The following is a 12,873-nucleotide window of genomic DNA, read 5'->3' on the forward strand; positions in this document are numbered from 1 at the left end:
AGCATCTTTCCAACATTTTCTTTTCTGGACACTTAGCACCACGCTGTCATGTCAACAAGCAGTTAATTGATGTCCGGGTCCAAAAAGGGGAACCAGCTGAGCTGTCTTGTGCTGTCAATAAAGAAGATTTGACAGGAACCTGGTTTAAAGATGGATTAAAGGTCAGTGTCCTGTAGCTGCTTTTTTCTTTGGCTATCTGTGCTCTGCTCTCTGGCTCTATGTCTTATTGAGTAGCACGTTGAGGTGTCTTTCCCTCTGCTGGTCTTACTATGGTCTCAGCATGGCCCTAGAAGACTTCTGCAGGAGCTTGTTTAAGCTAAACTTCCTGTCAGAAACTGACAGATTTCTTTGCATTCCTGCTGCAAGTTATGTCCATTCTTGCTGACAGCAGGAGGCTTTGTGTTTTCCATTCTTTTCCACGGGTGAAGATGACATGGGTCTTTTACTTGAAATGGAATCCCTTTTCTTTACTTTGGTGCATGAGAAAAATATGCAAAAAAAAAAAAATCTTCAAATGATCTTCAGGCAGGTATAACACCGAAAGTACTCTTTCAAATTAGTGCTTAAAATCAAGTATAGACATCACATTCCATATCCCAAAAGATCATAACAGACTAGTTCAAATTGTGGGATCCATATGATACTGTGGGATTTCCAAGATGTCATCCTTGAGCCTGGGTTAAAGTGTCAGCATTAAGAATAGAAAATGAAGGTTTGGAGATAATGTTTTAAGATCAGAAGTCAAATTAGAATTACCATTTATTTAATGGTCTTTGATTCAAGCCTTTGTGGGGAATATGGTGTTGAATTAGTTACCAGATAAGTAATCCCAGAATGTTATTGTAATTAAACACATGACATTCATAAATCATTTAAATTACATTTCAAAATTTTGCCTGTTTGGATTGTCTTCTTATTTTTTATTAAGCATGGGTCCCTGTGTTTTATCTTGTAGTTAACAAGCATGGAGGGAGTCATATTTGAAAAGCAAGGTCTAGTCCACAAACTAATTTTTAGCAAAGTGGAAGATATTCATGCTGGGAAATACAGGTTTGAAGCTGGAGATATAAAAACTGAAGCTTCAATTTTTGTTGAAGGTGAGTGATGCAATACATTTCCTCAGGACCTATAGTTGGTTATTGAGACTTTATAATAATAACCAGCAATATGAGGAATGTTTTTGTTACTGGTCGGTGCATAAAAGTTTAACTAGGGAGCCTTTATGACTAGCTTCTACTACTAACTCAAAGATTGTGGGTGCACACATATGGCTTTATCAAAAGGGATTCTTCATTCTTATATGTGTAATATATTGCCTACGCAAAACTTGCTACAGTGAAAAGGACAGTATGATATCATGAATACTTTGTGAAAATTATCCTGCAGCAAAGTTGCATGCATGTGTGTGAAGTGCTGGGTGTAAGAATAAATGTGAAGGTCAATGAGTTTGCAGCATCATGAACTTCGCTTTTTCAGGTTGGATAAGTCCCCAAAGAACCAAATAAATATATTTTGGAATATATGTTTGAAATATACAGCAATAATGAACGTAGAGAAGGCCTCCCCTCCAAGGTTGGCCTTATCCTCTTTGAACTGCATTTTTTAATGAGCTTGTATTATCTGCTTAGATCCTCCACAGGTTGACAAAGTTCTCCTGAAAAACTTAACAAGTGTGCCTACTGTGGCCAAGGCAGGGGAGAATATAAAGATCAAGATCCCTTTTGAAGGCCGGCTGCCAGTCAGAGCAACATGGCTAAAGGACAAAATGGAGCTAGCAGATGACTCAAGGATTCGTCTTGATAAAACAGACACCTATACTATGCTGTCCATCTCCAACACTGAGAGAAAGGACCGTGGGGATTATAAAGTCAGGCTGAAGAATGACAGTGGCATCTTAGATATCGACCTAAAGGTTGAGGTAACAGGTAAGACCCCGTAACTTCTACAGTGTCTTTTATTGTAAGGCTTAGGAAGTGGAACCAGTAACGCTGGTCACAATCTTATTTAGGACTATTGGCTATTCCAAGATGAACAAGGCTATGTAATTTTCCAGTAAATTAAGATACAAGCCAAAGTTGTTGATGTGTTTCCTCCCCTTTAATACAAGACGACACAAATCTTGTTTGGTGTTGGACAGCCTCATCAGTTGACTTTTGAATGTTGGGAAATTTTGGAAGATAGGACTACACACAACAGGCAAATCTATAATCAGATTATCAAGGCCAAATTCCATTTTACTATAAACGTCTCTGCTCTTTTGAAAGATCAGAACTGATGGTGTGCTTTGTAAGTGAGCTGTCTTGGTATAATTTGTACGAGAACGATCAGCCCATGGAGCAAGTGCATAGCTTCCTACACCCTTATGAAAAGTTAGAGGAGTGGATGTTTGAAGAGGCAGTTCAGGTGCTTGGCCCTCATTCTGCAACTAGTCATAAGTACCATCAGAAACTGAATGTCCCAGCTGGTGAGCAAGAAACAATGTCTGCTCCAAACCCAGGAGTACATTTGGATCTGGAGCTAACCTGCTTGTGTTCATCTTTTCAGACAAGCCACAGCCACCTGCAGGACCCTTGAAAATTGTAGAAAGCTCTGCAAATGACATCACAATTCAGTGGAAACCTCCGAAGGATGATGGGGGCAAACCAGTGCAAAGCTATATTGTTGAGAGGCAGGAGGTAGGCAAGGGCGACTGGGTAGCTCTTGCAGAAACCCCCAGGAGCTGTACTACTTTCACCACCAACAAAGTGGAACGAGACATGAGCTACTACTTCAGGGTGAGGGCTGTGAATGCAGAGGGAACCAGCGATGCACTGGAATCAGAGGAAGTAAAGGCTGTCAGTAAAGGTAAGGAATAACACTGGGTTGGATGGGGCTTTGGACGACCTGATCCAGTGGGAGGTGTCCCTGCCCATGGCAGGGAGAATGGAAGTAGATGACCCATTGTGTAAGAGTGTACATGCTTCTCTCTGTAGGCTGAGAGCAGAATACTCAGTGGTGATGACCACAGGTCATTCATGAAAAGAAAATTCAGAAAATAAGGTCCATGTGGGATCCTGTTTCTGTAGGGAACAGCATACACAACTTCAGGTTTCAGTCATGCTTTCAAAGCACTTCCATATAAATACATTGGGGAAACTTGGAAGAAGAAATGACTCAGAACACTTCCTTATTTTGCAAGAAAAGTGTATCTGCTAATAATGAAACACTGTTCTCTTTCCAGCTACACCTGGTGCCCCAGACCCCCCTGAGATCATCAGTGTCAGCAAAGACACTATCACAATCTCCTGGAAAACACCTCGTAGAACTGGTAGCTCCCGAATCGTGGGATACATCGTTCAAAAACGCAAGAAGGGTACCATGACCTGGGTGCCAGTCAACAGTGTGCCCATAGCAGGTAGGTAGCTTACTTAAATCCTGGAACAAGATGGAAGACTTGAAAAAAGCCGTAAGTTCAGCTGGGTTCAGAAGGTAACATGCTTTGCAGCGTTGCTGCCTTCCAACTCTTCTTCAATCTCTGGAACTGAAGTCTTAATTTCATGTGCAGAACTACTGTCCTTAATCCTCATGCTAAGAACTAAGCAGGCAGGAACTCAGAAATGCAGGGAAGGTAAAGAAACACAAGAGATAAAAATAAGCTCCTAAATGTGTTTGGACTATAGCTATCAATTATCTATCTATGCAGACTAGGACCTCTCACCTGGTAGTACAGAAGAGTTTAGGTTTATATCATGAGGAAATACAATTGATATTCTTTCTGTAACTTAGTAGCTCTCAGAGTCTGTTTTGAAAGAGAATACAATGAACACATCACAGTAGTATGTATACAATAGGATAGGGAAGGGCAAACGAACTGGAAACGACATTTATACGTGGCTCCTCAGAATTACGCAATCTGTAGTTTTCATTGATGCAGTAAAGTAGAACATTGTTGTCTTGCCACTTCTTGTTGGGGTACTCCTCACCCGAGCCAACATGCTTGTTTTCATTCTGCAGATAAGAAGCTGAAAATGACCGATCTCAAGAAGGGTCTGCAGTATGAATTTTGTGTGGCAGCTGTCAATGCTTCTGGTGTAGGAGATATCAGCGCACCGTCACAACCTGTCTTTGCTCGAGATTCCACGAGTAAGTGAACAGCTGCTATCCTTCTGGCTTGGGAATATGTAAAGCTGAATGTAGACTGGGGATGTTATTGCACAGGCGATGTTTGTAAACACTTTGTAAAAGTATATGAAGACAAAGATCAAATAATTGGGGAATGTTTCACGGCTGAGAATCCTCTATCTTCATGAGGAAGGAATGGAAGGGTTTCCTGTGTGATGTTTCAGTTAAGATATGACAGATGCCCTGTGCAGGAGCTATGTGGTGTGGAGAGAGATTCAGGGTGGGTTGCAGACCATTTCAGGATCGTTGCAGACTGTACTGCATGGCTCACTGGAGCAGGCACCTATATCCAAGTTTGAAGAACTGGGACAAAATGGAGGCAAGATAACAGGGTTATCTAGTGCACTGCAAGAATATTGGGGATCTCAGGAAGTGACTGAAAAGCTGGGGGGGGTGGGGGGAAGTGTAGCAGGAATACTAGAAAAATAGTTTAAATAAAATTTATCTTTTCAGAACCTCCAGGTCAAGTGAGGGACCTCGCAGTGACCAGCACTGACAGCACTAGTGTCACCCTAACATGGAAGAGACCCGAAGCAAAAGATGGGAATGATGTGAAAGGCTACGACGTGGAGATACGGTCTTCTAACAACCTCGACTGGACCAAATGCAATGTTCTTCCTATAGATGTGACCACTTACACAGTTAAAGGCCTGCAAAACAAGGAGCTGTACTTCTTACGTGTGAGAGCCCTCAATGACTGTGGCCCAGGAGAAGCTGCAGAGCTTGAAGCTTTCATTGAAGCTGATTCCACTGTTGGTGAGTCTAGTGGGCTGCTTTCAGCATGAGCAAGATTGTTCTGTAGGTAACAAGATGAAGGCAAGATCTGTAGGTGGCTGTGATGATTTTCTTTAAAGTCCCAGGCTGTAGCACAGGGACAAGTATTACATTGCCCTTCTAGAATGTTATTTGGTTATCTCATCAAGAAATTCTAAAGGTAAAACTGTATAATAGACTGTGTTTACCTCCTGTTATTACTATACAAGAACCCTCAAAACTGTATTTCTATATGGATTTACATTTTGCCCCCCACACCCCGCCATGGAGCTATGCCGAAGTGATGATCACCAGACAGAAGCCACATATGTTACAATGACATTTTTTGTTTGTTTGTTTGTAAATTTTTTTAATTGAGAAGTAGAGTTTTCAGTTTATTAATTTAGACAAGAGATTCATCATGTCATCGGTTGAAGTGTATCAAAGAGCAAATTTATCCATGATTGAGATATCGCACGTATACAAACACTGTTGAAAATGTAGTTTAACATCCTTCTCTCTCATATAGTCATAGTGCTAAATAAACAATAATAACATTTGAAAGGTGTAATGGCTAGCAAGAAACTTTGGTAGTGAATCAAGGAGCTTTTTTTCGATAGTACCCCACTGAGTTTATCAACAGCCTGCAGACTACCTGTTGGAAAGGCTAGCACATGCATATGAGTTTGTCAGCCAATGACTGTGTCATAACATACAGCGTTTTGTTGCAATCACTGTCTTTTCCAGTTTCTCCCAGGTTCTTAATAGATGACAGAGTGAAAAATTTCCTGATTATAAAAGCAGGAAATACTATCCGAGTAGATATTCCTTTCGAGGTAAGTTTTCAAATGTAATTCAGAAACTCCTGTCTCTTTTTTTTTTTTGTATGTCAGTAGTAGACATGAAAATTGAGCTATTATTTTCTTGGTGTGAAATTTTGCTTACAAGACACTCAGCAAATCCTTTAACCTGCCTGTGCTGTGTATACTTTCTGTATGAGGAAAACGACAACAAGAATTCAGCTGTCATGCTTGGTCTTAGTGGTTTATGAGTCTGTGGTTACTCAGTAACCTCAGCAAATAAAGCACTTGTAATGCTGTCCTTCCAACTTCCTCAGTATTATCTCAATCTAGAACTGATCCGTCATACTTAGCTTAAAAATCGATTTTTAATCGAATCGAAAAAAGTCGATTTCCCTTCATCTCCCTCAGAAGGCATTGGGGTAGCTCTTGTAGCAACATCCTTGTGACCGTCTTACTAAACAGCAGGACTTAAGCCCTATTCCTTGAAAAATAGGCTTTTTTACAGAAGCCCTGTCTGCTTTGACATAAACTTGGAACAACACAGGTTAAGCCTAGGTTGGAGTATGGAGACCAAAGATGGAAGAATAGAAATTTACACTTTGAGGATGTTTTTATTTTTCTTTCCTTTAAAAACCAGCAGATATTTTTTAAAGTAGAAAATGTTAACTACTGATGTCATCTGTTTTTGCCCTAGCACACCTTGTTTGATATAGCTATTCCTGAGCACCTTAGTACAATGATGTTCTTACGGGAGATAGACAGAAAAACTTGCAGAGGAACTCTTGAGCAGCTCTGTATCCAGGGCTCTTAGATCCATCTCTGGTACTTGTGTATGTTGCACATCTATGCGACACTTTTGAGTATTTGGGACAAAATAATGAAGCTGTAGATGTAAAGATATAATTTAGAGGCAAAGCAGGTGGACTGTAACTGGTACTATTCTTCACAGGCATCTCCAGATCCAGAGGTGACCTGGTTAAAGGATGGGCTTCTCCTTTCAAACCGGGCTACAATAAGCACCAAAGATGGTACCTCCCAGCTGCTGATTAAAGCAGCTGAGCTGACTGACAGCGGCATCTACACCATTGAGCTCAAGAATGGGTCAGGGAAAAGAGAAACATTCAGCTTCCAAGTTCAAGTTACAGGTAAGTCGCTAGCATGTGTATTTAAGTATAAGTACATACGCGTGTGTACAGATTTACAGTCGGTAGTGAACTGAGCTCAGCACAGTGAGCTCTGATGTGGTTAAGCAATGCAGGCACCAGGAGAATGAATACAATTCTCCAGAAGATGCAGTCTGTCCGCTATGTGGTATCACTTGGCCCAGCCTGCCCAACAGATTAATCTACTGATTAGGACTAGACCTGGCTACCAGAGTGACTGCTTAAAGAGATAAGGTCATGCAGATGAATAGTGTAAACCACGGGAGAGAGGCTCATGCACTTTTTAATGGTCTGAGCTTGGTCAGTAGCAGGCTGTATAACCTTAATTCATAGCTAGAACAACTCTTTAAGCTGTATCATTAAGAGGTGAAAAGGTTTAGGTGTACCAACCCTCATCTCTTCCCTCTGTCCATAAACAGGCTGTGGGTCTAATGCAGCAGAAGTTTCCCTACGTCTTTAATATTACTTGTCTTAATCTGACAGATATCCCACAAAACCCTGGACCTATTCTACTGCAAGAGAATGTGCCAAATGCAGTGACAGTAACCTGGGAGCCATCAGCATCTGAGAAATGGGAACGCAATCTCTACTATACGGTTCTGAAACGTGAATCACAGAAGGGCGTGTGGCACGTGGTGGGTGACCTGATCTACACCAACAAATTCACATACACCCAAGTGATCCCAGGCCGGGACTACTACTTTAGGGTTGTGGCAAAAAATGAGTTGGGATCCAGTGGTCCATCTGAAACTGTGCAGCCTTGGAGAATTAAAAAAACAAAGGGTAAAACAGCTTTTACATATAGCTATCTGTGTAACAATGTTGTTGTGCTTTGTTCCTGTTATTGTTTCTAACACACTATGTTGAAATAGATCTCTCCTCCTGTGAGCATTTATTTGCCCAAAATAAGAGTGCATAAAAATAACCTAAGAAATTCCAGTTTGGCAGGGAAGGATCTCCCTTTTTGAACAGACATTGTTGCAAACCAGATAGAACCTTTACTTCCAGCCCTTATTAACAGATAATTTGTAACAGAATTAGTATCCAGCAAAATCTAAGGCGTAAGTTTTGCAGAAACTCAAGTTTCTGACTTCGATTACAGTCCACAGGTGTGTGGGGTCTCTGGATATTTGCAGTGCAGAATGGCATGTGTTAAGTCCTTTGATTTCTTTGACTTCTATCTGAACATGAAGCAGTATCTGAGTTTGTATGTTGCTTTGTGGTTTGTTTTTTTTTACCAGCTGAAGTTCATATCAGACCACAGAAATACAGAGGAGTTAATCAAAACCAGCCCCCGAGATTCCTCGTCCCATTGAAGCCTCATGTGGTGACTACTGGGAGTGAGTGCCGTATGAGCTGTGCCGTTGCAGGCCATCCACCTCCAAAGATCACTTGGTATAAGGACAGTAGAGACCTCTCCAGTGATCCTGCCTATTTTGGCACAAATGACTTTGGTGTCTGCTCCCTGGTGATCCAAGGGGTCTCAAAAGTTGATGAAGGAGAATACATGGTTGAAGCCGCCAATGAATTGGGCCGTGTGTTCAGCAGAGCCTTCCTCGCTATTAAAGGTAACAATCTTTAATACTTCTTTTCTTTTCTCCTGTATTCTGAAGACAAATATCATTGCTGTCAAGATGCCTTAAAAATGGTAGTCATACATCTTTATTTACTGACAGGAGCAATCTCCTATGAGACTGTGTGCATTTGGCCTGCTTTATAGAATTTTTAGTTCACCTAAGTGATCATTTGAAACAGATGTGAGAAGGCAGATATGAAAAACTCTTGATTTCTACATGAGCCCAGAGGCCTTGCTTGATCTTGAGAAAAATTTTTAGAAAGAAAAATCCCATCTTTAATAAGATGTGGTTAAACCCAGCAGGCAGCAAAGCATCACACAGTTTTTGTTCACTCTTCACCAGTGGGATGGGGAAGAGAATCAGAAAAAAGGTAAAACTCACAGGTTGAAATAAAGACAGTTTAATTGGATAGAAAAAAAAAGGTTAAAATAATAATAGTAATAATAAAAGAATATACAAAACAAGTGATGCACAATGCAATTGCTCCCAGTCTGCTGGCCAATGCCCAGCCAGTCCCTGAGCAGCAGCAGCAGCTCCCCCAGTCAACTCCCCCAGTTTTCTTGCTGAGCATGACAACATATAGTATGGAACATCCCTTTGGCCAGTTTGGATCAGCTATTCTGGCTTTGTGTCACCCCAGCTTCTTGTGCACCTCCAACCTCCTCACTGGCAGGTTGATATGAGACGTTGGACAGTCCTTGACTTAGTGTAAGCACTGCTCACAACAACAAAAACATCGATGTGTTATCAGCATTATTTTTCTCGTAAATCCCAAACATGTCACCATACCAGCCACTGTGAAGAAACTTAACTTTATCCCAGCCCAAACCAGACCATAAGATAACATCTAGGTTAGATTTCTCTGCAGTGCAGGATAAAAGATTTGTGCAATAGCCATGCTAGGTGAAGCAGGAAGGAAGAAGGCCAAAGGCAATGAGAAGAGAAGACAGAGAGCAGTAAGATGTAAGTTGAACAGGGTCATTGAGGATTCTCGCATGAATGCAGAATGAGTGTAGCTGGCTGAGGATGAGCATCTGGTGAATATACTTATGGGTAAATATCACTAGCATTTTCCTCGGTTCATTATGAAACATCCTTTACTTTAAGTCAAATATTTTCATTTTAATGCAATTCAAGACACCTCAGTAGAACTATATGAATGGAGAAACAGGTTAATTAGATCCCTGTAATGCTTTTTCAGACATTGATCCTCTTGACCCTGTAACTTTTCAGGTTTCCCTTTCAGTATACCTTTCAAGTTGTCTTCTGTGACAAAATTTTGCTCTACTTCTCTCTTTCTCTTATTTTCAGATTCCTCCCTGTAGCACGAACTTCCTGAAAACTCCTCTGCACTCCTATGTGAATGAGAAGGTTTTCATTGAGGACTGGCTTTGTACAAAGGCTACATATTTATTTTCAGATGTCCATTATAGTCTGAGTGTTTTCCAGATCCAATAGTTGCATTTTGAACATGATGCTGCATCGTAGTCAAAATGGGGGAAAAAAAGCTTTAAGAGAATTGCATCTTTTCATAATGATTGTGGCTTTCCACTACGACCCTTAAAACACAGATGAGAGCTTCAGGAACACAGAAGATGAGAGGAAATATAATTGGCCAAAGTGAAACTTTGGATGGGAAACAGATTTGAGAAACCATTCTGCCACAGCACTCACTGTCAGGCTGCTGCAAGAACACTTCATGACACCAGCTCTCTGTGAAGGTGGCCTTTTGGCCTGTGGCTTTCTACTCCAGAGCACTCATTTTGGATTTCACCTAACTCTCAGCAGGTTTCCTACTTCTGGTAGAAGCAGTTGTGCATTATTCTACTACCAGTCGCAGCTATGTATGTTATTTCCCTTAACCTCTGAGTTGAGGAGTATTTGTCTACTAGCTTTATCTAGGCAAGAGAAATTCTCAGATGAGGCTAACACAAGGTAGTGCTACTGGCAGTGAAAATGCACTGATGAGAATGAATGGAAATCTAGAACGCATTATATTTATATGAGCAGATCAATGCTGCACTTAAAGCTATTGTAGCAAGTGCCATAAAAAAGGATGCAGCAGTGCTGAACTACCATGTTAGTGTCACCTTTGAAATGTAGCTGCTCCGTAAATGTTCTTTTTGTTTATATTTTGTACAATGTTGTACAGACATGACAACCATGAAATTAAACTAGAGTTCAGTAAAATCTACCACGTGTGAGTGGTTATTTTGGTAGAAGCCCGGGCAGTTCCCTGCATGCTCAGGTAAGGGGAGGCAACGAACATGGGCAGTCAGCAGGAGAAGCTGGTGAGTGAGCTGGTTTGAGTCAGTGGACTACAGCAACGTGGTGCCTCCTTTCCCTGGAATTAACTTCCAAAGTGGAAGAGCAGGCACTGCTGGGGGGTATGGCCTCGAGTATGTGATGAAAGATCCTGTTAGGGCAGAAAGCAAGCCCTCATGCAGGAGTCTTCCTCAGCGTAGGTGTGTTTGGTGCATCTGGCTGAATTGCAGCAAGAAAAATGCTGACTTCTGTGGTCTTCGGTGACTCGGAGGATACAATCTGGTCAGTTGATAAATCAGCAGTGCCTTTCAGTGCTATTTTCTGAGGCCTTTCCACATGAAGCCTTTGAACATCCTCTTTTGGAAGGATGACTCTTTTTATCTGCAGGGGATTCACAGCCCGTCCTCCTGGCTGGGCAAGATGGGGATGGATTGACTCTGGGCAGCACTTGGAGCAAGAGCTGCCCAGTTCTGCACCCCTCACCTGGAGCTGGCTGTTGCAGGAGGGGACTTGGATGGTCTCAGGGGATGGCAGTGCTGGGCAGGGAGAGGCAGCCTCCATCCGTGCTCCTCCCTGACTGCACAGCCAGTCCCATCCCTCCATCTCCAGGGAGAGGTGCTATAGGACTGCACAGCCCTCCAGGGACCGTGCAGAGAGGGTTTTCCAGAGTCTGCAGGCCAGCAATTCCAGCTTCTTCAGAAGCTTGAGACACTTCAGAGCCCTGCCATCCTCCACAAGGCTGTTAAAAGAGCTGCCATTGGCATGTCTTCAATTGCTGGACTTCAATTGCTGGACTTCCTGGATGATGAGATCAGAGCAGGAGTAGCTGTATGTTCAAGGGTGCCGTGGCAGTCTCAGCCCCAAATCCTTGAGGTTGGTGCCCTGCTGTAGTTTCCCATAGCTTTGATCAACATCACCACGTCTGCTTCCCGAGCCTGTCTTCCCCTCTGCTCCTACATGGAGTCCAGGTGCTGTTTTGGAGACACAGTTCAGGAGGCAGCTGCTGTGTTGTGTCACAGCCCATGGGGGCAGCCTGCCGGGGAGAGCACAGCCATGGCTAGCCTCTTGCATGCCCTGCTGTGTTCCCTTCGTGCCATGCTCTCAGCTCTGGCAGTGTGGCTGCAGAATGGGGAGCTCTGGCTGCGGTCTGGTTTGCGTGGTTTGTGCTCAGTACCCCATGCATTGTGCACTGCAGCAGGACAGGGGCTGGGGTCTCACCTAGGTCCAGCTCGATGTCCTGTTCCAGGTAGGAGAACTCAAGGTCTAACTCCTTCAAGATGCTTTCAATCTCCCGTGCCTCCCTTCTTTTTCTCAATCTCAGGTAAGAGCTATTTTTTCTCTCTTTTCTACTGGTTCCCATTCCCTGTCGAGTACGCTATGAATTGGCAAGCAGGGTGTGAAAGAGCTGGTGCTCACCATCCCCAGCCCAACCTCGCAGTGTGTTGCAGCCACGGGGCATCCTATCCGTGCAATTGCACTCGAATTTTTGGGGGAACAGCTGGCTTTTGTGATGGGGATGAATTTGGCAGTGATCATACAGCATTGCCCATTTCTGCAGGAGGCAGCCCCAGAACAGAGCATCCTGTAACACCTGCACCAGCCTGGGCAGGGAACGATGCTTTGTGCCGGAGGATGCTGGTTGGGGTGGTGTCCCCCCTCCAACCAGAGGGTCCCTCTGGGGAAGGGCGGACATGGGGTGGGATGGAGGACGAGCTGGACACGTTGCTTTCTGACTCTGGCTTGGATCTGCTCTGGCTGCAGCTTCCTCCCCTGGTGGGCAGGGACGATGCTCCCAACAGGGGCTGCTCTACTTCTGCTGCGTTCCCAGTCCTAATCCATCACCCGTGCGGGTCTGGGATACTGCAGGTTGTGCAGGTGTCTTCACCCTCTCTCTCTGGCCCAGGAGGTCCCTTATGCAGTCTGTCGGTACCTTTTGAGCTGTAACCCTCTTTCTGCATTAGCACAGGCAGTCTGTTGATGGGCTGGAGGGGTGCAGGCACCGACAGCCAACGTTGTCTGGGTTTGTCACCCTTAAATACTCCGTGACGCCTGGCTGAAGCTCTGCTGCAACTGCAAATGTGAAGAAGTAAAACTGGACACGTCTGGAGTATTTCTAAACCCTCCGCCATCAGGCCGTGTATCAGCAGTGAT

At 43.4% G+C, this 12,873-nt stretch overlaps 1 protein-coding gene across 6 annotated transcripts in view; it reads left to right on the top strand.

The window, feature by feature from the left end:
- IGFN1 (immunoglobulin like and fibronectin type III domain containing 1) overlaps positions 1-10,661 on the top strand; it is a 48,980-nt gene extending 38,319 nt beyond the window's left edge. For all 6 annotated transcript variants that reach the window (XM_072028269.1, XM_072028272.1, XM_072028273.1 and 3 more), the window contains 12 exons: positions 37-161; positions 956-1,097; positions 1,629-1,925; positions 2,545-2,844; positions 3,221-3,394; positions 3,994-4,122; positions 4,615-4,917; positions 5,662-5,750; positions 6,667-6,862; positions 7,364-7,663; positions 8,122-8,448; positions 9,769-10,661. In XM_072028269.1, coding sequence (XP_071884370.1) covers positions 37-161; positions 956-1,097; positions 1,629-1,925; positions 2,545-2,844; positions 3,221-3,394; positions 3,994-4,122; positions 4,615-4,917; positions 5,662-5,750; positions 6,667-6,862; positions 7,364-7,663; positions 8,122-8,448; positions 9,769-9,782 — 2,396 coding nt within the window. In that variant the 3' untranslated portion in view covers positions 9,783-10,661. The remainder of the gene's footprint in view (positions 1-36; positions 162-955; positions 1,098-1,628; positions 1,926-2,544; positions 2,845-3,220; positions 3,395-3,993; positions 4,123-4,614; positions 4,918-5,661; positions 5,751-6,666; positions 6,863-7,363; positions 7,664-8,121; positions 8,449-9,768) is intronic.
- The last annotated feature ends 2,212 nt before the right edge of the window (positions 10,662-12,873 follow it).

This window comes from Anas platyrhynchos, chromosome 27 (genome assembly GCF_047663525.1).
Source record: "Anas platyrhynchos isolate ZD024472 breed Pekin duck chromosome 27, IASCAAS_PekinDuck_T2T, whole genome shotgun sequence".
Classification (NCBI taxonomy): Eukaryota; Metazoa; Chordata; class Aves; order Anseriformes; family Anatidae; genus Anas; species Anas platyrhynchos.